At 42.0% G+C, this 20,793-nt stretch overlaps 2 protein-coding genes across 6 annotated transcripts in view; one reads left to right on the forward strand and one right to left on the reverse strand.

The window, feature by feature from the left end:
* eml5 (EMAP like 5) overlaps positions 1–15,642 on the forward strand; it is a 311,453-nt gene extending 295,811 nt beyond the window's left edge. For all 5 annotated transcript variants that reach the window (XM_039742320.1, XM_039742322.1, XM_039742321.1 and 2 more), the window contains 8 exons: positions 777–891; positions 1,029–1,217; positions 2,797–2,969; positions 3,419–3,581; positions 8,001–8,104; positions 11,342–11,495; positions 11,805–11,905; positions 14,394–15,642. In XM_039742320.1, coding sequence (XP_039598254.1) covers positions 777–891; positions 1,029–1,217; positions 2,797–2,969; positions 3,419–3,581; positions 8,001–8,104; positions 11,342–11,495; positions 11,805–11,905; positions 14,394–14,430 — 1,036 coding nt within the window. In that variant the 3' untranslated portion in view covers positions 14,431–15,642. The remainder of the gene's footprint in view (positions 1–776; positions 892–1,028; positions 1,218–2,796; positions 2,970–3,418; positions 3,582–8,000; positions 8,105–11,341; positions 11,496–11,804; positions 11,906–14,393) is intronic.
* A 134-nt stretch (positions 15,643–15,776) lies between these two features.
* The window catches only part of zc3h14 (zinc finger CCCH-type containing 14), a 47,696-nt gene continuing 42,679 nt past the window's right edge, over positions 15,777–20,793 (reverse strand). Inside the window, exons 15-17 of the mRNA XM_039742331.1 lie at positions 20,655–20,734; positions 16,258–16,364; positions 15,777–16,033 (exon numbers count right to left, since the gene is read on the reverse strand). Coding sequence (XP_039598265.1) covers positions 16,030–16,033; positions 16,258–16,364; positions 20,655–20,734 — 191 coding nt within the window. The 3' untranslated portion in view covers positions 15,777–16,029. The remainder of the gene's footprint in view (positions 16,034–16,257; positions 16,365–20,654; positions 20,735–20,793) is intronic.

Here is a 20,793-nt window from a genome sequence, read left to right on the forward strand (position 1 = left end):
TATTATTACTGTGAACAATCCGGCTGTGGATGAGAAAAATAAGCACAAAATGGCCAAGCCCATAATGAAGGTACAGCTTGAAATGTCAGTAAAACTGTGTCAGTGGCAGAATTATAAAATGATCAAATAATTAAAAAAAAATAATCAAGTGTTCAAGAATGGTCAGAAATGATTGGTAACAGAAACAACCTGCAGCTGTCCATTTTGAGTACCATGATGATCCATGCATACAGACCACCCAAAAGTGAGGATGGTCCTCTACTGTTAGCCAAGAAGATGGGAGGAAAGCAACTGTGCAGGCCGGCCAAAGTCACACTGCTTGCAAAATTCCTGTCCAACAGAACGTAGCTGTGCACCGGTCACTTTCTGTTCACCTTCATCACCCTCTCCGGTAGCTGCAGTCCAGAGCTAGCAGGTGTTACCCAGATGTCTGTTGGACTTTACTGAGTGCCAGCAGAAGCTGCTAACATTCCTTAAAGTCCAGTACTGTAAAGGACAAGGGCACCTCCATACGCCCTCCATGTTAGGACAGGCCACATCCAGATGGTGCACCTTCATTGGGGGGCATTCTGGGGAGATGGCTACCTGCATAGCAGTATGAGCTGCACTTGCCTGTTATTCATGTGAAGTCTAAATTTTAAGACACACCTGGACATGTCTGTTTTTAAGCTGTGTGATGGAGTATGAAGATGAAAGGCAGAGGACCGCATTGTGACTTTAACTCCACACTCATATCCTCCCACCAACCATTGTATTTGAACTTCTTTTTGGAACAGGTCAAAAGAAGGAGGTGCACTAAAACTGTGGGACCAGGAGTTAAAACGATGCCGAGCCTTCAGGCTTGAGACCGGGCAGATCATAGACTGTGTGCGCTCGGTCTGCAGAGGGAAGGTAATGCCGCCTGTTTTAATTCTGTAAGCGTTGTATTTCTAAAACGTGATTTATTAGGAATGTCCATCACTGGGACTTCAGCCAGGCAAGGAAACATGATACAAAAAAAAAATTCAATTTGTTGGCTTCTATTTTAGGGAAAAATCCTTGTTGGAACAAGAAATGCTGAGATCATTGAGGTTGGGGAGAAGAATGCAGTGTGCAACATACTGGTTAATGGCCACATGGACGGCCCCATCTGGGGTTTAGGGACACATCCTACAAGGGACGTATTCCTGTCAGCAGCAGAAGATGGCACCGTGAGACTGTGGGACATTCCTGAAAAGGTAACAGTAAGTGGGGGTCAGCATGCAGTGACAACATTTGTGAGATTGAAGAAGAGCTCATATACTGTATGGATGTGAAGTATGTGATGTGAGAAGAAGCGTTACTGATCTGAAATGGCCCCAGCCCACCATTATACTTTCAAAGCAGTAGCCTACGCCTGCACACTGTCTGCTTTTTGCTTACTAGCTCCTCGTTTTTGTGTTTCAGGTTTGGTGTTTTTTTGACAACAAAGGCTTCATTTGAGGAAGGGATGTCCCTTGTTTGCCTTTCCTTGAACAATAATCAAACAGTCACAAATATTATTTAGTTTGCTATTTAGTTTTTTAATTCTAGTTCTTTTAAACAAGATGTTGGCTCCCCTCACGTTTGGATTTGTAGATGCTAGACTGTCTCTTGCTGCCATAAGTCAGCAGCACAAGCAACTGGGATGTGATCTTCTGCCCATTACTCCCCCATCACGTTTATTTAGAAAACCCACGGACAGCACTGTTGTTTCCAAGGCTGTCCATTTCTAATGTCGCAGAGCAGATGCACAACAGTCAACACTGGTAAGAAATGGCATGGTCAGCAATACTAACTTTGCAGAATGATGCCGAGAAGTAAAGGACACCTGAAACAACAAACCCTAAACCTTCAGAGAGGCGTGTTTGACTCCTGCACATACACTTCTTTATCATGGCACCGGAGAGTCGCTGTGTGAGGCTGCTTGTTGGACGTGCAGTAAGAATCTCACTGTTCTCTGCACGTGTCTGGTCTGCTAGCACTGCATGGCTGCCTGTTTGAATCGCACACGAGATCCTCCAGCCTCACTGGCGTCGTCTGCTGGCTTTGTGAAGACTACGCCATGATATAACTTGGTGTTTGTTCAGAGTAACCGGTCTATTCTGTATCTGCCAACGTTACAAAGCTACTGCCATGTTTCTTCCATGCCAGCGTGATTCCCAACTGTATGACATGACAGACGTGACAGCACACGTCAAGCCACTGAGCTGAACTTTGGACTACAGTGAGTGGCATCTGCATCACAAGGTAGTGAACCACTTCTAAGGTCAGAGACCACCACGGACAAATAATCTAAGGGTGGTCTACTGTCCTGGGGAAGAACTGGCAGAACTCAATAATGATAACATCATTTATTTATGATATTTAGCTTGTAGCAAGCAGCCTCCTGGGGCGGCGGTGTTACTGCTGGTGGGCCAGCAAAATCAATAAACTGACCAGGAAAGTTGGTGCTGTCCAGGGAGCAGGAGGAGAATGCCGTAGTTGAGAGAACGCCATTTAACAAACTACTGGCTATCATGGACGTGGCACTCACTTGCCCTCCCCATGCCATCCTAGTTAAACATGGAAACACTAATTAGTCACAGACTGAGGCCACTGCTGCCGGCAGCCATTACACCCTGTAGCGAGTCTCACTACTCCCCGCCAAAGCGTTTGTACCATATCTGGACCGCACTCTCCCCTACTATAAAGTTCTGTGTCGCACGCCTGCTCATTTATCTATCATATAGTGCCTTTCGTCTCTCTCTGTCTACCTATCATGTGCTCATTTGTCACTCTGCTCATTTGTTGAAACAGAAGATGCTCAACAAGGTCAACGTGGGCCATGCAGCCCGAACTGTATGTTACAGTCCAGGAGGGGACATGGTGGCGATCGGAATGAAGAACGGAGAGTTCATTATACTGCTGGTGACGTCTTTGAAAATCTGGGGAAAGAAGAGGGACAGAAGGTCGGCAATTCACGACATAAGGTTGGAAAATGGAGGTTGTCACGTAGAGGAGGGATTTCAATTTCAGTTTTGTTTTAAGGGCGCCGTTCAGGTTGTTTTCCTCCATGTGTCTGCTTGTTTGGTGACCTAATGTGGTGCTTTTGACTGGCACATTTTGAACTGTAAATTTCAGATGGTTTCAGGTACAATCTAAAGTGCATGTTCACTAATTTCAGTTTGTATGTGCTTAAAATTAAATTATGGCTTGTGTTCAGGTGGACTCACATTCTTACTGCATTTCTTAACTCTTATGACCAGCTCTTGTATTCTCTGGATATATTTATTTGCTAAAACTCAAGAATCCATTAATGAAATATGCTGCATACTGTACAGTCGGGCCCAGCGATGCAGGAGAGGCTTTGCATGTGGCAGCTTTGACGTTGTCCTGCTATGTTCTCCTGTCCTGATGCAGATTTGCATTTTCTCCGAAGGTTTAGCCCTGATTCCCGATACCTGGCCGTTGGCTCCAGTGAGAATGCCGTGGATTTTTATGACCTGATGACGGGTCCTGCCCTTAACAGGATCAACAGCTGCCGAGATATTCCAAGCTTTGTCATACAAATGGACTTCTCAGCAGAAGGCAGCTATATACAGGTAATGAAATGTTTGAAAGAAATACTTGTTTTGTGTAAGTTTACAGTAAATCACTGGCGGCACGTAGAGCTGCTTTGGAGCTTTGAAGCAGACCCGGCCTGATGTTCTTCCTGTGTCCACATCCTAAAGACAGTGCACGAATGTGCAGGCAGGGTGGGCTGCCGAACTTTGTTTCTTACTTTGTGCTCAGGCTATGCAGAAACTAATGGATGAAAGTTTACCCAAAAGTAATATTTTTATATGTAAATTACAACGTGTATTTTGCTGTGATGGATTTTAAACTCATTTTTCCTGCAGAGCAAAGATGACAAGTTTTCTGATAAAATGGGCATCTATGGAGACAAACCAACAGCAAACATTATGAAAAACACTGATGAAGAAAACCTCACGTTAATTCTGCTAAGCAAATAAATGAACTCATGTCGCCTGATCCACCTATCAAGATATCCAGTCTTATTCTCACACATCTTTACGAAAATATTAAATAAACTCTTGTGAACAAAAAGGGAATGCATTCAGACACAGCTGTGCATTAGTACTGAAGACCACCCACACACCCCACTGGTTCAGTGGTTGGATAAAGAAAAGATTAAAAGTTATTAAAGAAAAGCAAGTAATAACGTCAGGTAGAGCACAGTCTGCCACTGAATTATCACACTCCAGATGTGAATATAAGTGAACGACAGGAGACGCGGGTCAGTCACATCTGAGCACAGGCCATTTATGTCCACAAGAGCATTTTTGGAAGTGGTTTATTTCACGATATTTAAGTAAAAATACATGTGTATGTGGCGTTGTGAGAATACGACTGGACGACTTGACATGTGACTGGTGCGACACCAGTAACGCGAGACTGTCATGGACTAGCACTAGCTGTTAAGTGTTTAAATATTACAACAAAATAAATGATTAACACTTAACACATGCAGAAAGGCACATCTTAACAATGGTACACAGGTATATTGTACCAGTTACCGTATCAATAAAACTCAAATCGATGTAAAAGGTAAAAAACTGTGCTTATTGGCAGTGGCGTAGCGTGGGTGTCAGCCGCCCCCTTATTTAGGTATTTCAATTTAAAAGACTAAAATATACAGTAATTCTTTGACGCCCCTGCCGTCCCCACTACGCTATGCCACTGCTTATTGGGCAAAAGAAACAAGAAGATACAATTTAAACTCGCTTCTTTTAAAATGAAACCTGCCATCACTGGGCCTTTTAGTGGCTCTCTGGTGACGTCTCCACAAAGGGGCGACCATAAGCCCATCTCACCTTACTTAAGTCTGGCCTGTGGTATGCAGACCTGGCGCGAGGACAGAGCTTTAACCCCTTGTAGACGATTGTCGCGAATTCGCATCAATCCGCTTGCAGGCTGAATGCAGCCGAGGTGGCACGTGTATGCCGCTAATGCCGGTTGCTGCGCATTCGATACGTTCCATGGATTGTATTGAAAGCGCGTCTCACCCCATCTAGTGGTCGTAGTGGAAATTACAACCGCCTGATGGAAGCGAAGTGTTGCCGTTTCCGTGCGCGTGGATTTTGGCTGCTTACTTCGAGAAATTCTCCATATTTGAGGTAAATTGCGCTAAGATAAAAATACATATAAGCGTATCGTTTTCTTCTATTGCTGATATTTCAGAATAAATTACATGTGACCAAAATTCCGGAAGTTAGACGCCGTTTTCGCTACATTCAGCAATCACGGCTGCATATGAATAATATTGTAGGTGCAATATCGTAGAAATTCGAATTCCTGTGCATAGATTTCAAATGCTTTGCATTTTGATCCTAGTTAATTTCTAGAATGAATGTAAAAATAGCATACTGAGATATAAATGCGACTTCTGCCCTTTATTTTGAGGCAGAACTAAATGAACACATCGGCTTTCTACAGGAAGCGAGCTGGTTGACTTCAAATCAGGGTTCCACCAGTTGAAAGTGATGACAGCCGTCTCAGTGACAGTGAGGACATCGATGAAGACTACATACATACCTACACCTTTATCACAAGGTGATGTTTCTGAAGATGAAAGCAGCAGTGATGAAGACTCTGACAGCAACCATGATGCACCTGCTAGCACGAGTGCTACTGGTGCAAGAAGACGACCAGCTGCTGCTGCAAGGAGAACACAGCAAAAGGTAGTGTGGAAGAGAGTGGAACAACAGAACTCTGCAAAAGACATCCCAACTGGGCAAGCTGCTCTTCCTGATGCTGATGAAGACTACTTCCGAGACTTTTTTGATGCTGATCTTTTGGATAGTATTGCAGAACAAAGTAATCTGTATTGCACGCAAAACAATCCAAATAGCACCTTCAAATTGGATCGAAATGAATTGGAGCAGTTTATTGGTACTGTAGTGTACATGAGTGTCGTACATTTACCAAGGTCAAGAATGTACTGGTCCAGTGAATGTCGAGTAGCACAGCTGGCTGATGTGATATCCAGAGACAGATGGGAACAAATTAAATAATGTATTCATTTCAATGACAACAGCAACATACCAGCCAACAATGATGGAAATTACGATAAGCTTTTCAAAAACAGGCCAATTATTGATTCACTTCTCCCAAAATTTCAGGGTCTCCCACAAGATCAAATGTTGTCTATTGATGAGCAAATGGTGCCATTCAAAGGTAGATGAAGTCTAAAGCAATAAATCCCCAAGAAGCCATACAAATGGGGATACAAAATCTTTGTGCTTTGTGACACAAAAGGCCTGGTGCATTCATTTGACATATTTGCAGGGAAAAATAGATCCTGTGCCTGGAGAACCTAACATCGGTGCAAGTGGAGACATTGTGCTAAAGCTGGCACAAGTTATTTATGGTGCTCTCAATCACTTGCTGTACTTTGACAACTGGTTTTCTTCCTTGGATTTGTTTGTTGCTCTTGCAAACGAGGGAATACCAGCCCTTGGGACTGTGCAGCAAAGTCGCCTGCAAGGGTGCAATTTCAGCGTAGACACCGATATGAAGAAGAAGGGAAGAGGGACATTTGAAGAGAAAAAGGTTGTTGTAGTCCATGTAGAAATAAGAGCAGTAAAATGGTTTGATAATAGAGGGGTTATCGTTGCCAGCACTTTTGCCAGTGCCCAGCCCGTTTCTAACGTAGAAAGATGGGATAGAAAGTCGACAAAGAAAGTGTCTGTAGAATGCTCTAACATCATCAGCCCGTACAACAAGTTCATGGGCGCCGTTGATGCTCTTGACGCACTAATTGCATGTTATCGCATCCACATAAGGTCAAAAAAGTACCATCATAGGTTCTTTTTTCATTTTGCTGATATGGCCATTGTAAACAGCTGGTTGTTGTATCGACGTGATTGTGATTCACTGGATGTTCCAAGAAAGAAGCAGAAGGATTTGCTTGCTGTTAGAACATCAGTTGCACAGGCACTCAGCGTGCGAGGCAAGGATATGTCAAGGAAGAAGAGGAGGCGGCCTTCATCTGAGGTTGAAAGGGATTTCGAAAAGAAGAAACATCGAGGTCCAGCTAAAGCTATTCCAACACTGGAAATCCGTTCAGATGCTGTGGGTCACTGGCCAGTGGTTGAAAGTGGATGGCAACGCTGCAAACGCCCAAATTGTAAGGGCCAGACTGTCATCAAATGTTCAACGTGCAGTGTTCACCAACAAGAACGACAACTGCTTTCGAGAATTCCTTGAGTAAGACTGTTTCTCCTCATGTGACTTGTTGTTAATTTCATGACATTCTACTGAGTTTTTGAAAATGTTTGCAATTTGGATTTTTGACTGGAGGAACTGATCAATAAAATAATCTACATACCTGAGAGTGGAAAATGTTTTGAATTACTATTATACCCAATTATGCCTAATGTCGCTAATTTGCATCATACCTAAATTTCTATCTAATATATGTGCTATATTCAAATGAACAATCTCCACTTAATTTAGCATCTATTTGACATTAAAAACAAATAATAATTTTTTTATATAGTTGTAAATAAATTCAGGCACCAAATGTGTCTTCACATCACAGCTTTAGCCCCTCAGATTTTCGAAGACTCTGTTTGCCCACCCAGACTTCCATCTTGTGCCCTGTGCCCTGCCTCCTTAAACAGTTCAAGTAACACCATACATATCTCTGTAAACGTGTCCTTCAGTGGCACTGCCTCACGTATGATATTCCTCTTTGATTACGAGTGGCACACAGTGACATGGATCCAGCCTCTTGGGCACAAGTCCTGTGTCGGGTTATTGCCAATGTGGAGTCTGCATGTCCTCCTGAGGTGCCCCTGGGACTCAACGGGCACACAATTTAGGTTGATTGGCAGCTCTACGTTGGAACTCCATCCAGGGTGGCTCGTGCTTTGTGCCCGCGTTGTGCCTGGCACTCCGAGTTCTTCTTTGACTGTATTCAGAATATATTTATAACGTCTTATTTCTACATTTTAAAGGTGTCAACTGGAGTCTACAAGCGCTTGGTGTATGCAGTGCCCTCAGGAAAACTAGTCAGTGACCAGGCTGTAATCGACAGAATTACCTGGGCCACATGGACAGGGTAAGGCTCAAGTGCGGTTTGCGCAGCAGAACATTTGACATGGTGGACTGTAAACTGCGTTGTCTGCTCTGCGGTGGTCTCTCTCAGTTCTCACCGAGATGCTGCAGGCCCCGTTTGTCTACTAACATTTATTTCACTGTAATGTCACTGGCATCTACTGTTTCAGTGTCAGCTGCTCCTTGGTGTTTATGGGGGTGACAAACAATGCAAAGCCTGCTGCCCGACAGCCATTTGCAGCAGTTTCTGACTCTATCTGTCTGTCTGTGCTGCACACTCACCATATTCCGTTTGTCATATTTTCTGGACATAATGGCTTCTGTTGAACTGCTACACACACTCTGCCTAGTGTGGCTTCCTGAATTATGTCTGATGTTAGAAACATTCCCACTTAGGTTTTATTTCTGTAACGTTGTTCAATTTTGTTGGCCAGATGAGTGGTAGGGGCACAGTCCCCCCACCCTGGTATGTAGGGCTGGGTGACATATTTACAGACCCCCATAATAAGACGCTCACATCGCTATGCTCTGCCAAAGCCCCCTCCTGCTGTGTGCCGTGTCCATGACGCAACTCCACGTAGCACGAGCTCCTTGGTATCTCACTTGAAAACCATCAAGGAATACGAAGAGTGTATGGCCATGAAAAAAAAAGAAGAACCGCCTAGCGGCGCCATGGCCGACGTGAAGCCCTAAACGGGAGACCACAACACAAACATTCACTGACGCTGCTACACAACGCTAAGTTCACAAAGGAGGTAAGACACCCACTCGTCTTCTGATGGTAGACCAGGCAAGGTAAACTTTTACTGGAAAACAATTTCAAACCTTTTCACAAAATGTGGATTATTTCTAGTATGAGTTTGTTGAAAGTTTGTAAGATATGATACCACAAAAACACAGAATAACTAAATTAAATATGTGCAACAAAGCTTATGTGAAATATATAATAAAAAGTATACAAAGCGCAGATGATACACCTGATTATGTACGGACCTCTTGGGAGGGTTTACAGCAGGGGTCTCCAACTCCAGTCCTGGAGCGCTGGGTGGGTCGCGTCGCCTTTTCATTCTAACCCTTTGAGACTGACGTCGGGCAGGCACTGTACAGTTTAAAACAACAAAAGTTCAAAAAGTCTTTATTTAAAACACTCCAACTACAGCTGAGGCCCAGCGATTCGATCCTCCTCAGCTGAAGACCTTCAGACTCCATGCTTACCGCACTCTCTCTGCTGAATTATTCACTTGAGGTATTATCACCAGCCCTACTGCACAGTTTATATATCTGAATCTTCACAGAACTGTCGTTGGGTTGTAAAGACCTTTTTGAATGTGTTAATGGAGATTGATTATTTACTAATTGTACAAAAGTTCCACAATGGATGCCTGCCAATGCTTATTAACCTTTTTTTGTTCCGCTGACTGACAGAGTGAGGGTTCCAGTAATTTCCTTGGCGTGAACTCCAAATGTGACCTGCACTCGAGATTCCATGTAATTACCGTTAACCACGAGTCGTACTCAGGGTGACATATGATGACGCTGCCATCCAGTGGATGAAATGACATCACGACTCTTGAATATTTCTATGCGTTTTGCAACTCATTAATATTCATGAGTGCAGCAGAGCTGGCAAACAAAAAGGAACTGGAACTGACCCACTGGGGATGGTGGTGAACGGGTCATCAGACATCGACACGGAAAGGGAAACTGATGCACATAGCACCGTGCGAACAAACCGTCACGATATGCTAATGGCACGAGGCTTCAGCACATAGCATGACAGTAGCTGCCATCAAGTGCAAGGACAGGCGAGATGTGAGCCCCCAATGTGGCAACTATCAATATTCATGTCAGGGGAAGTCACTAAGCCCTGTGCTGTGGTGGCCTACAATAACATGAGGGACACGCCGAATGAGCAGGCCAGGCATTGATTTTCTACCGTCTCATGTGCAAGCAACAGAAAAAAATACAAAAAAAAAAGACGCAAAGAAATAAACGTCTACTGCACCGATTAACATTACTGAGAGTCTCAAAACACGTCACACAAAGGACGTGCCCTGAATCTGCACCAGCACAGCAGTGGACACTCGACACACCCGGCCTGCTATATTTATGTAGACATTCTAGTATTTACACGTTTCTGTTACATGTAATAACATTTTTTCTTCTTTAAAAAAATTCAACATTATTGGCTTGTTTTTCCAGGGGTAAGCATAACACTAAGGAGGCTGCACTCATCGTAGTTTTAGGAGGCCCCTCTGCTGAAAGCCCCCATTTATATTTTTACAGCCGTTTACATGTGTCGGATAAGTGAGGGTGTTGTGGATTTCACTGGAGGACGGCCGGCCTGCTGATTGAAGTGAAGGTGACTGAGGTACACGGGCTTTAAGAAACCAAAGTGCTACAATCTAACGATAAACACAAGGATTACAGAACTAGAGGGCCATAGTCCATGTCTGGAGGACAAACGAGGCCCATCAGAAATGACAAGGAATCCATTTCAGGACAAATTCAAGTGCAGACGAGCTTTTACTCTCCACTAGATAGTAAGTTGGCCGAGTGCTGACTGACTGCTCACGCCGTGTCGGGTACACAATGGAGGAGCAGCCACTTGGCCCCGGCCGCCAATTCAGTGTTTACTTGGAAATGCAGACTTGAAAGGAAGGAAGGGGGTGTGGGGACTGCCCAGAAAAAATACACAAGACACCTTTCTATTGCTTCAGAGCGCTCCTTACGTATCCACCGTCCTTCCCTAACGCAGGAAAGGCCAAAGAGAGTTGAGGCGGCGGTGTGTTCAGAACGGCCTGCTTGCTTTCCTTCTCTATTGAGCACGATCTCGCTGTAATAATGTCATGTAACCGTTCGAAGGTTCTCATGTTTAGACTCTCTTTGCCCCCCGCACAGGCATCACGGTAACATTTCACAAAGAGTTTTATTTCAATTTCAGTTATTGCTCTTAATGTATTATACTGTGAAGAAAATGAAAGCACACAACAAGATCTTCAATTACATTTCAGTAGAGTAATGGAGTAGTTTGTCTGTTTTTACATTAATGCTATGATGACAATGTGGATATTTAAAAAATCAACAGTGTTACTACAAGTTCCTGCAGCTGTTAAGACGAGATGAACGTACCGCACTGTCGGGTTTTTTGAAGCAGGACACCTTCGTGTTACCCTTTGTTTGTAAAGAAATCTTGGGTTGCTGCACCAAGTTTATTGTACGTTTCTTTTCCTAACTACAGTGTTCTTGGAGATGAAGTAGTTGGCATCTGGTCTCGCAACACAGAAAAAGCCGACATAACCTGTGCCTGTGTCTCCCATTCTGGCCTCAACATCGTTACAGGCGATGACTTTGGAATGGTAAAGCTGTTTGACTTTCCATGTCCAGAAAAGTTTGTAAGTATAATCTGCGTTTATGATATAGTAGTCATGTTCCATGTGAGTCCGGCAGATTACTGTACCGCAGAAACGCTCTTTTATGAAAGACCTTGACAAGTGATGGCCTTACTGCAGAGTGGGGTCGTTCTTCTGGTTTTTTATTTTTTTAAGGCAAAGTCTATAGTCATCCCTTCCAAGATGTCAACTTTATGTTCATAAGGGTTTAAAAAAGTTTAAAGTTGGAAATAAAAAAGGAGTTCTGCCTGGGTACAGTTTTCTGCATTTAAGTAAAATTCTCCTTTTTAAAATGACTTCTGTTGTCTACAGGCCAAACATAAAAGGTTTCTTGGACATTCTGCACACCTGACAAACATTCGATTTACTAGTGGTGATCGGTACGTCATCAGTGCCGGAGGTGACGACTGCAGGTAAAGTGAAACACTGAATGTGTGTATTGCTGATGTATGGCTGTTCCTGGTAAAGGAATACTCCACCCCAAAATAATGATATTTTGTACATGGTACGGACTCCATATAGTTTGTAGTGATTGATGGCTGAGATCATTTTTAATCTCATATTTTCATGCAGAATGGAGTTGGCACAACAGAAGTCTATAGTGACCAATGTTGGACAACAACTAATAATACCAAAGAATCACGCTGCACATGTGAAGTCATCCAGTTGTATGCTTACAACGTCCCAGACACAAGTACCGTATATACTCGTGTATACTGTAAGTGGGGTCTTGAAACCTAAAAAATCGATCAGAAGATCAGACCCCAACTTATACGCAGGAGAACTTAAATATGAGTATATACGGTATTTTACTTTTTGTCAAATTGAAGTCACTTCCAGGATACGTTCTGATGAACTAAAATGGAGAGAGAACATTTCACCAAAGTAGTGGCTTATTTATATGTTGGCTAACATTGCATTTAATGTGACATCGACAGAGTAAAGTTCATGGAGAGACGTGTACGACTAAAGACTAAAAGATGAAGAAGAAGAGCGAGTAAAAACATTTTCAGGAAGAGAATGCCTGTGCATATCTGAGATGCTTCAACAAGCAGGAGGTCAGGACACCTGCGAGTTTCACAGCCTGCTGCTAAATGGTCCTGAGGTACTCCCGAAGTGGATATGAATACAACTTTAACGATGGGAACTTGGTCTGCAAATCAAATGCTCTTTTGTTTTTTTATAATACCCTGGTGCCGCAGTCGTGGGCCTCTTCTATCTCCTAGGAATACAATGGTCACAACCAAGGATGGACTGAGGCGAGTGAGGATATACAGCAGCACTTTTAAGTGTAGAGGTGCATAGCGCATTTATTCAAAGCAAAGAGTGTGGAAAAAGTGCAGAGCATTCAATAAATAATCCTCCATAAAAACAGTGCAGCGATGGAAAAAAAAAAATACAAAAATCCTAAGAATAAACAGCTAAAACCAGGAATCAGTCTTCTTTTATCTTGTCCCTAATGCTCCACTCCCCATTCAGGGTCTCCACAGTAGAGCTGAGACATTGAAGAATGTAGTCCCATCCCGGCCAGCACCATTGGTAAAAGCTCCCTTGTCCTGCCACCTCCATTGGTCTGGTTGGGCCCATGGAGTCCACGATCACCTCTGCTCCAAGCTACTCAGCAGGACTGATCTGCCCATGGACCACCATGTCTCTCGCTCCTCCATGAGGCTTCACCGACTCTGCTCTCCTTCTCCTTCTCCATGGTCTTCTCTTCCTTTGCTTTCTCCTCTCGTTCTGAGCTGCTCAGACCTTTTTAGAGCCCTGTCAGTGTAGATGCACTAAGTAGGGATGGCTGTGCCGAGTGCGTTTGTCAACATCAACCAGCAATCAGGCAAATTCCACATTAAGTCCTCTGCAGGTTCTCCCGCACACCTACACTCGTGAGGCCTGAGCAGCATTATTCTACTAAAACACCTGCGCTTGCAGACCCCGACACACTTCATCACACCCCCTTTAGCAGCTGAATGACTTCACATGTGGATTATGTGAAATGGGTAACGCGAGATGTTTTTATGGATATTTTGGTATTATGTGCTGTTGTTCATTGCCAGTCACCATTGATGTCTTTTCTATTAGAAACTTCTTTTTTATCTCCATTCAGCATGATAACATTTGGATTAATTTTTTTTTCTCAGCCATCACTACAAATTACCGTATATATACATATATATGTCGGGTCTTTAAACCCGAAAAATCGTTCATAAAATCACATTTTTTTTACATCTTCTTGCCTCCTCCAATCTCTCATCAGTTTCTCAGACACATCGAACTTTGTTGCAGCACAGTTACCAATTTCTTTCGCTACTTCAAAGACGTTTAATTTAAAACCAGCTTCATATTTTCTTTTGATCGAACGCTCCATCATAGATAAGGGATGCTCTTACGATAAAGGTGTATGAGGGTGTGAGATACAAAAAACACAAATCAGTGCAAACGTCGCTTTGGAATAGTTTGGGTATTACTGTGTGCTCACGTAGGCACAATACATTAAAACCAAAGGCCGTGTGCCGTGGTTCCTCTCTCAGGTGGGCATTAGCATATCATAATCACTTGGACCAATAGCGGGAGTTTTCCACATTCGATTTATACGACTGACATTATAAAATACCGGAAATGATACAGTAAAATCAAGCCCCGACTTATCCACAGGAGAACTTAAACGTTAAGTATATACGGTATGTAGGGTAAGTAACAGATTAAAAAAATATAACTGTGGGGTGTTCCTTTAAAATAAAAACTGTAATCCTGTTTGTTTACTTCTATAATCTGCCATTATTAACTTCTGTTAGAGGGTGTGGGAGGACCTTTTAAGAAAAGGTAACCATTCTGGGTGACACGTCAAGCACGTACCCAGTTCATGTGGCACCGTTTCAAAAACAATCCTAACCTTTCTTCCAGCTTATTTGTGTGGAAATGTGTGCATACCCCTCACTGAAGAGCAGACAGACGTGCAGATGTAGGGGCTGCATGGGACACCTCAGCATGAGCTAAATGCAAGTCTAAGACCCCGGCTGACTGCATGGAAGATGGAGGCACATGAATAAGGCAGCTAAAGTATAAAACATTTTGGAGTTTTCAGCTTCAGAAATCCTCAATGCCTTGACAGAGCAATGGGTGCAGATTTAAACTGTCATTTTGCTATAGCATACAGAAATGTTTAGTATGCCAATCATGTAATTAAAAAACATTTCTTTCTTTTTGCCACACAACCTTTTCTGAGATTGGCATAAACCCTGAAATGCCATCTCTGCACTGGCAGTGAAGGGGTACCCGATACAGTGTTTGGAACAAAATGTTACTGTTTGTACATACTGCATTTGTATTGGCAATAAAGTGCCAGTAATCACAGTTTAGATTTCCTAATGCAATTTACGATATGCATAGCAAATATGACTAGCCTTAAACTTTGTGAACTTCTGTAATGATGAGGTGAATCTCGATTTTTAAACGTAATTGCTTATGGGTGTTTTAAGAACTACAATATCCTGTGGCCTTCTTCCTGAATGTACCATCCAAACAATACTCTGGATGTCAGCATGCCAAAGCATACTATGCACTGTTTACTTGTACCAAGCACTGTGGTTACCCTGGCAGTTTTGTTAATCTTGTAATTGTGTCGTTTATCATTTTCACCCTCTTAAGATAAGTGATCCTGTTCGAGGTAAGCTAGCACTTTGGCCTGTGCAGTAAACTCGGTGTCTGTGTGTGCGCACACGCATGGCTTCAATAGATAGGACTTAGACAATCCCAAACAACCAAAAGACCTTAGAATCCTAAATATGTACTGTAATGTCTGTTCATTCATTTGGAGATCACTTTTTTTAAGCGTGCTGCTAAAACCTTTTTAATTCACACAATCAAAATGTTAATATGAACTGAAGACTACTGTATTTTTATTAAATATTTCTAAGTAATCATTAACAAGTATGGAATGTGGTGAATTACAAAAAAGTGCAAAAAATCAGTTTCTTCCTTATTTCAGCATTGTTTTGTACACTTCAGTTTCAAGGTACTGTACAACTACATCTTTACCTTTCCCAGTGTCAATGTACATATCATTTGTAAATATGGTCTTTTGTATATTTTGTCAAATGTTTCCTACATCGATCTTTAATAAAAAAAAGAAATAATTTCCATATATAACCTCCAGCCTGTTTGGTCTTTCTGGCTTTGCTGTCAGCGCGGTGCCCCAGCTACAAACTGTCCAAACTGCCAAGCCTTAGACATCGTCAATACCAAGAAAGGTGTGCATCAGAAAGGATTACTTCTTCAAGAAAAATAAATGTTTAATGTCGTTTTTTCTGTCTTTTTATTTTCAAATTCTGTATTACAAGAAAGACAAAATATCTTCTAAACAAAACATTAGTAACATTAGCAAAGGAAATCTATTGTGGAATGGTTAAAACGTATAAACCTGTAGAATTTCTAGTAAAAACAAAATGACAAATGTGTTACCAACTGTTAACCAGGCGGTAAAACTAAACTTTCACATTCCCACGACGACGTGCCGAAGGGTCCAGCAGCTCCATGATATTTAACTGGGGAGAAAAAAAAAGAAACAAACAAACATGCGGTGTACGTAACACAGGCAGACGCGCGGCCCTCGAGGGAACCACGCAAAATCAGCAACATGCAATCACACAGCGTCCGGCACTGACAGCATTTTAGGACCACCTTTAAACTACCAACTTCACGGGTGGATATGCGACTGAAGAAAAGAAAGAAATGCACAACATGTGGAGCAGATCGAGCAGTGCAGTACCTGTTCTGGGTTTTTGTCCACTTCAGAGCCTGTCTGGGCGGCAGTGAAACTTTTGGATGATAAAAATTGCAGTCGGGTCTCTTGCAGTGTGTTGTAAATCTGCAAGGCTGCGTAGAAATCATTAGATCATTAATCGTATAATCATTATATATAATTTTGAAAAATAAACATTTTACATTAACTGCATATATGTATAAAATTAGGAAGCCACTTTGGAGACTCTGTACTGAGTATGGCCTTTAATGCTCACCTGCCCATCAATGTCTCGCGTATTCAGATTATTAACTTGGCATTCTTGGATTAAAGTTCTCTTTGTAAAGTAATCAAAGCATTCAGTAAACTAAACAATTATAGAAGGTACTGATAAAGATGCCCAAAAAAATAAATAAATAAAAATCAAGAACATCTTTGTCGTGTTAGTTTTCCTGGCTTAATGCCACCAAAAAATAGAAAAAGACTTTTATTTCAATAAATTCATTGCTTCTCAAAACATAGTTTCCAAAATGGCTGTCTTTTTTTCTCCTCTAAATGAAATGCAGTTTTCTTAAATAGAGTTAAGTACTTTTTTAAATTGGGATAAGTTCTCCACAATAAGGGTATAAATGAATTTACTACACTAAGGGGAGTTCTTCAGGAAAGCATTTTTCCATAAGTGCCTGTTCTTCCAGTTTAAAATGGAGTCGAGGGGCAAGAGTCCAACAGGAAAACAAAAGCCTTCACACTTTACCACATACGTCCACTTTGAAGTCGAGATATCCACGTCGATTTTATTTTTGTCGGATTCTTTCTGTGCTCTTCGTTGCTCCATTGTTGGCTGAGGTGTCCTGTTGCTCGTGTTTACGTGAGCTGCACTTGCTGTGGTTGTGTTGCGAGAGATTCGGCTAAACGTCTTTTCAGGGTTCAGACAAATCAACTGCCATTTTGTATTAGTGATATGAACACGAGGACACGTTTAGCTTTACTGCTGACACAACATCCATTACAGTAATCTGACTTTTGGGATCCCTGTTGACAATTTTTTCACTTTATGTGGATTTATGACTTTATGCACCCCTAAATATATCTCTTTATTATAATGAAAAAAATCCTGGGATGAGACAAAACTTTTTCAGAGAGATACTTTCACATCCCACGAGACGAGACTGTGCCAAGAGATCTTCCCAATGATGAGGCGTATTTGCGAGAATTAAAAGATTTGTTGTTTGGTGAAAGTGAAATCCACATACGTGAGTGTCAGAGACGTGAAGTAGCTGGCAGGCCGGGGGGTTGGCGAGTGAAGCCCCCTAATTGTACATTATGATGCTGACATCGCTACGCCGCTATCTCGTTAACCTCGCTGACAATGTCTATTTCTAGTCTTGTGACCACATGTTGCTGTTACACAGGATTTCATCACGAATTCCATATTGAAAGGTGCCGCACAGCAATGACTTCATCTGTGAGTTGGATTTACTTGGAGAAAACAACAAACGTCTCTCTGGTATTATTCATCGTGTCTGTCTCTGATCTCATCTCTGCGCTGTTCTTCCTTTTGGCACCTCCCTTAGCATCACTGGAAGCTAAACGGCACTTCCATCAAGTCTTCAGTGCTAGTAGCTACGGCCTGCATGCCTTACCTGTTCCATTCACTACGACTTTAGTGTGTTTCTGGACGGACACCTTGTGTTTTCCTGACTTCCAGTTATGGCCTTTTGACTTTGGTTATTGTGTGTCTGTCTCATCGTGTGCCATCTCATATCGCACCACCTCCTTCAATCTCTGTGAGACCCTAAATGGTATCTGAACGAATCCAAATACACTGATGATTGAAGATGACAGGAACAGAGGAAGACAGAAAGGCCACGACCAGGTCATTTCAAGTCATCACAATTACCAGGAAGGGGTTGATGGAAACTGTAAACACCTGACTTCTTTGCTTTATGTTTCTATCCACAATACTTGCATTTTTGAACAAACTGAATAGAAAGACAACGCTGCGCTAAGACAGTCTCAAACATGTGCACAGTCTCAAGCTTTTTTTAACAAAAAAATCCTAACCATGATGGTCAGTGTGAGATACTTTGAGATACTTTTCTCCGCGCTGCTTTCTTCTTCGCTTTGTTGTCGACGTTTCATTTATAATGTATTGTATTTATACGCTTTATATGCGCTCAGACCCTGGATCTGTGTGTCCACAAAGCCTTAGTTTACACGACTGAGTGTTTTGCTGCCCGTGGTCTTATTTGATATCAATTGTAAGTAGGGGCGCGTCTTGCAAGAATCTCACATTCTACGTCATTGCGAGACAGTCCTGGGCCAATCTCTTGGCACAAAGTCTCATGTTTAAGGCCAATCTTTTTCGTCTCGCGTGTCTTTTAAGTGTCTTCCGTGATCTTAAAGTGAAGATCATGTCTCGTCTCCCATCTTTTTCTCCCAGGATTTTTTTTTTTATAATAGAGAGATATAAAAAAATGGTTCACTTAAAAACACAATTTCCCACAGCAAATATAAAGCATGTAGAAAAGCAATGAGAGTTCATAAGGAAAAGAACGGACATATGAAACACACCAACAAGTCTATGCCTCAGGGAAAAAATCCAGTAGATGAGCACAAAACAAAAAAACACGAGAAAGTCGCAAATACAACCGTGGCCGGATTAAAACGAAGTACTGGTGGAACATTCGTGACCACAGACTGTGTGGAAGGATCGCCAGTTGTAGGAATGCTGTGATTTTAGCCTAACTATGACCCAAAACACACCTCACGATTAACAACGAAGGAACAGAACTGCTCATCAGACGGCCATCTCAGACCTAGTGTAAAAAAAAAAGTTACTTTTTTTTGTTTTAATTTTGTTTGACATTACATCCACTCTGATAACGAGTTCTTGACCTCCAAAAGCAAAGCTTATCCAGAGTGTTCAAGTTTAAAAAGCAGGTCTCAAGTAACAGGGAGGCTGGAAGAAGAACCAAGCTTTTGAGCCTGCGGACGCCGGACTGTCATGTGACCAGGCTCTGACTTCATGTCTGCTGCGCCAATGCCCACTGGATACTCCAGACTTCAACTCGAAACTGTCCACAGCATTGGCTCCTTTGCACGGCTGTTTCTCCTTTCAAAGTAGCTGTAGACAGTCTGTCCAGACAAAGTAGTCCACTTTAGTGCTCCGTTTTTCTAACTTTTCCATTTACTTTGTTTTTGCTCCATAAACAATCACTCTTGGACAACAAACCGTTCATTTAATGTAAATTTTGTGAAAAGACAAATTTCCCCCTGAGGGGACACAATTTTAAAGTAAGTAATTAAGTCAGTCAGTAGGCATCCATCTTTCCCTCTCTCTCCATACTCAATAGCAAAGACTTGTGCGTTTCTACCATTTGATGACAAACCTTTTTTAAACAATCTCAAAATGTTGTGGGGAAACAATTATTTCTGCACGCACATTTCACCATAGCTGGGTTTATATAAACAGGTAATAAATGTGCGTTTTGAAGAGCGTCACAACAACGTAAAGAATATGGCCTGGCCGACAGAGCCACTAAATCCAGCACTTGCTTTCATTACCGTCACACAAACAACAAAGCGTGGACAGCGTCAGGTCGTACTTTACCAGTGCAGCTCCCACTACTCGCCATTCGAGGAAACCGTAGTGGCCCGGCGTGCGGTGAAGAAAACTGACATTTCTTTATTCTTGACATGTTCAATAAAGAAGAAGGGGCCCGAGTCGCCTTGAAAGCTTGCATATTGGAATCTTTCTAGTTAGCCAATAAAAGGTGTCATTTCGCTTGACTTCTCACCACATCCTTTATTCTGGCCCAAATCTACGTCAAGTGAGAAGGTGATGGCATGTTTCTTTGACTTTGCCTGTTACTATACTGTAATTGTATAATATGGGAATGAATACGGCACATTTGGACACACGTAATTAAGAATAGTTACATTTCAAACCAAACAAACACACACTGACATGTAGCTCTGCTATCTTAGACAGGCTTTTGCTCTTTGTGATTATTTTAGCATGTATCGTAATTACACATTACTAAGGTAACTGCTGAAAACCACAAACATATCAGTAATTGTTCTCTAATGACTATACTTTAGATATTTTTTCAGCGTTGCGTGACAAATAATTGTCCTTGTGACTCCTCCTCAAGCACAGGACTAATGTTCTCCTCTTGACCTACAGCATCAGAAACACACTAACTAAGTTAAATAACAGTGTTTAGCTAAAACTGCAAGATAAGCTATTCACAATCAATTGTTTTTATGCAAAAACACAAAATATTTATAATAAACCGTAGTTCACTATGGACAATAGATTGACAAAGTGCAAAACGTTGTTGAAAATCTTTTGCTCTTACATGCAAATGATTTTCGCTTCAAACCATTTAAATAAGTGATAGGTTATTGTATATACTGACCTTTGGGTGATAAAATGAACAATCCATTTTTTTGCAATCTGGGAAAAAACGACAAATGGTGCCAGGAACAACAGGTGCAGCTAAAAGGAAACCCAAAACATTCAAACAAAGTCCATTTAGAACAAAACACACGGTCGAT

This window comes from Polypterus senegalus, chromosome 18, assembly GCF_016835505.1.
Source record: "Polypterus senegalus isolate Bchr_013 chromosome 18, ASM1683550v1, whole genome shotgun sequence".
Lineage (NCBI taxonomy): Eukaryota > Metazoa > Chordata > Cladistia > Polypteriformes > Polypteridae > Polypterus > Polypterus senegalus.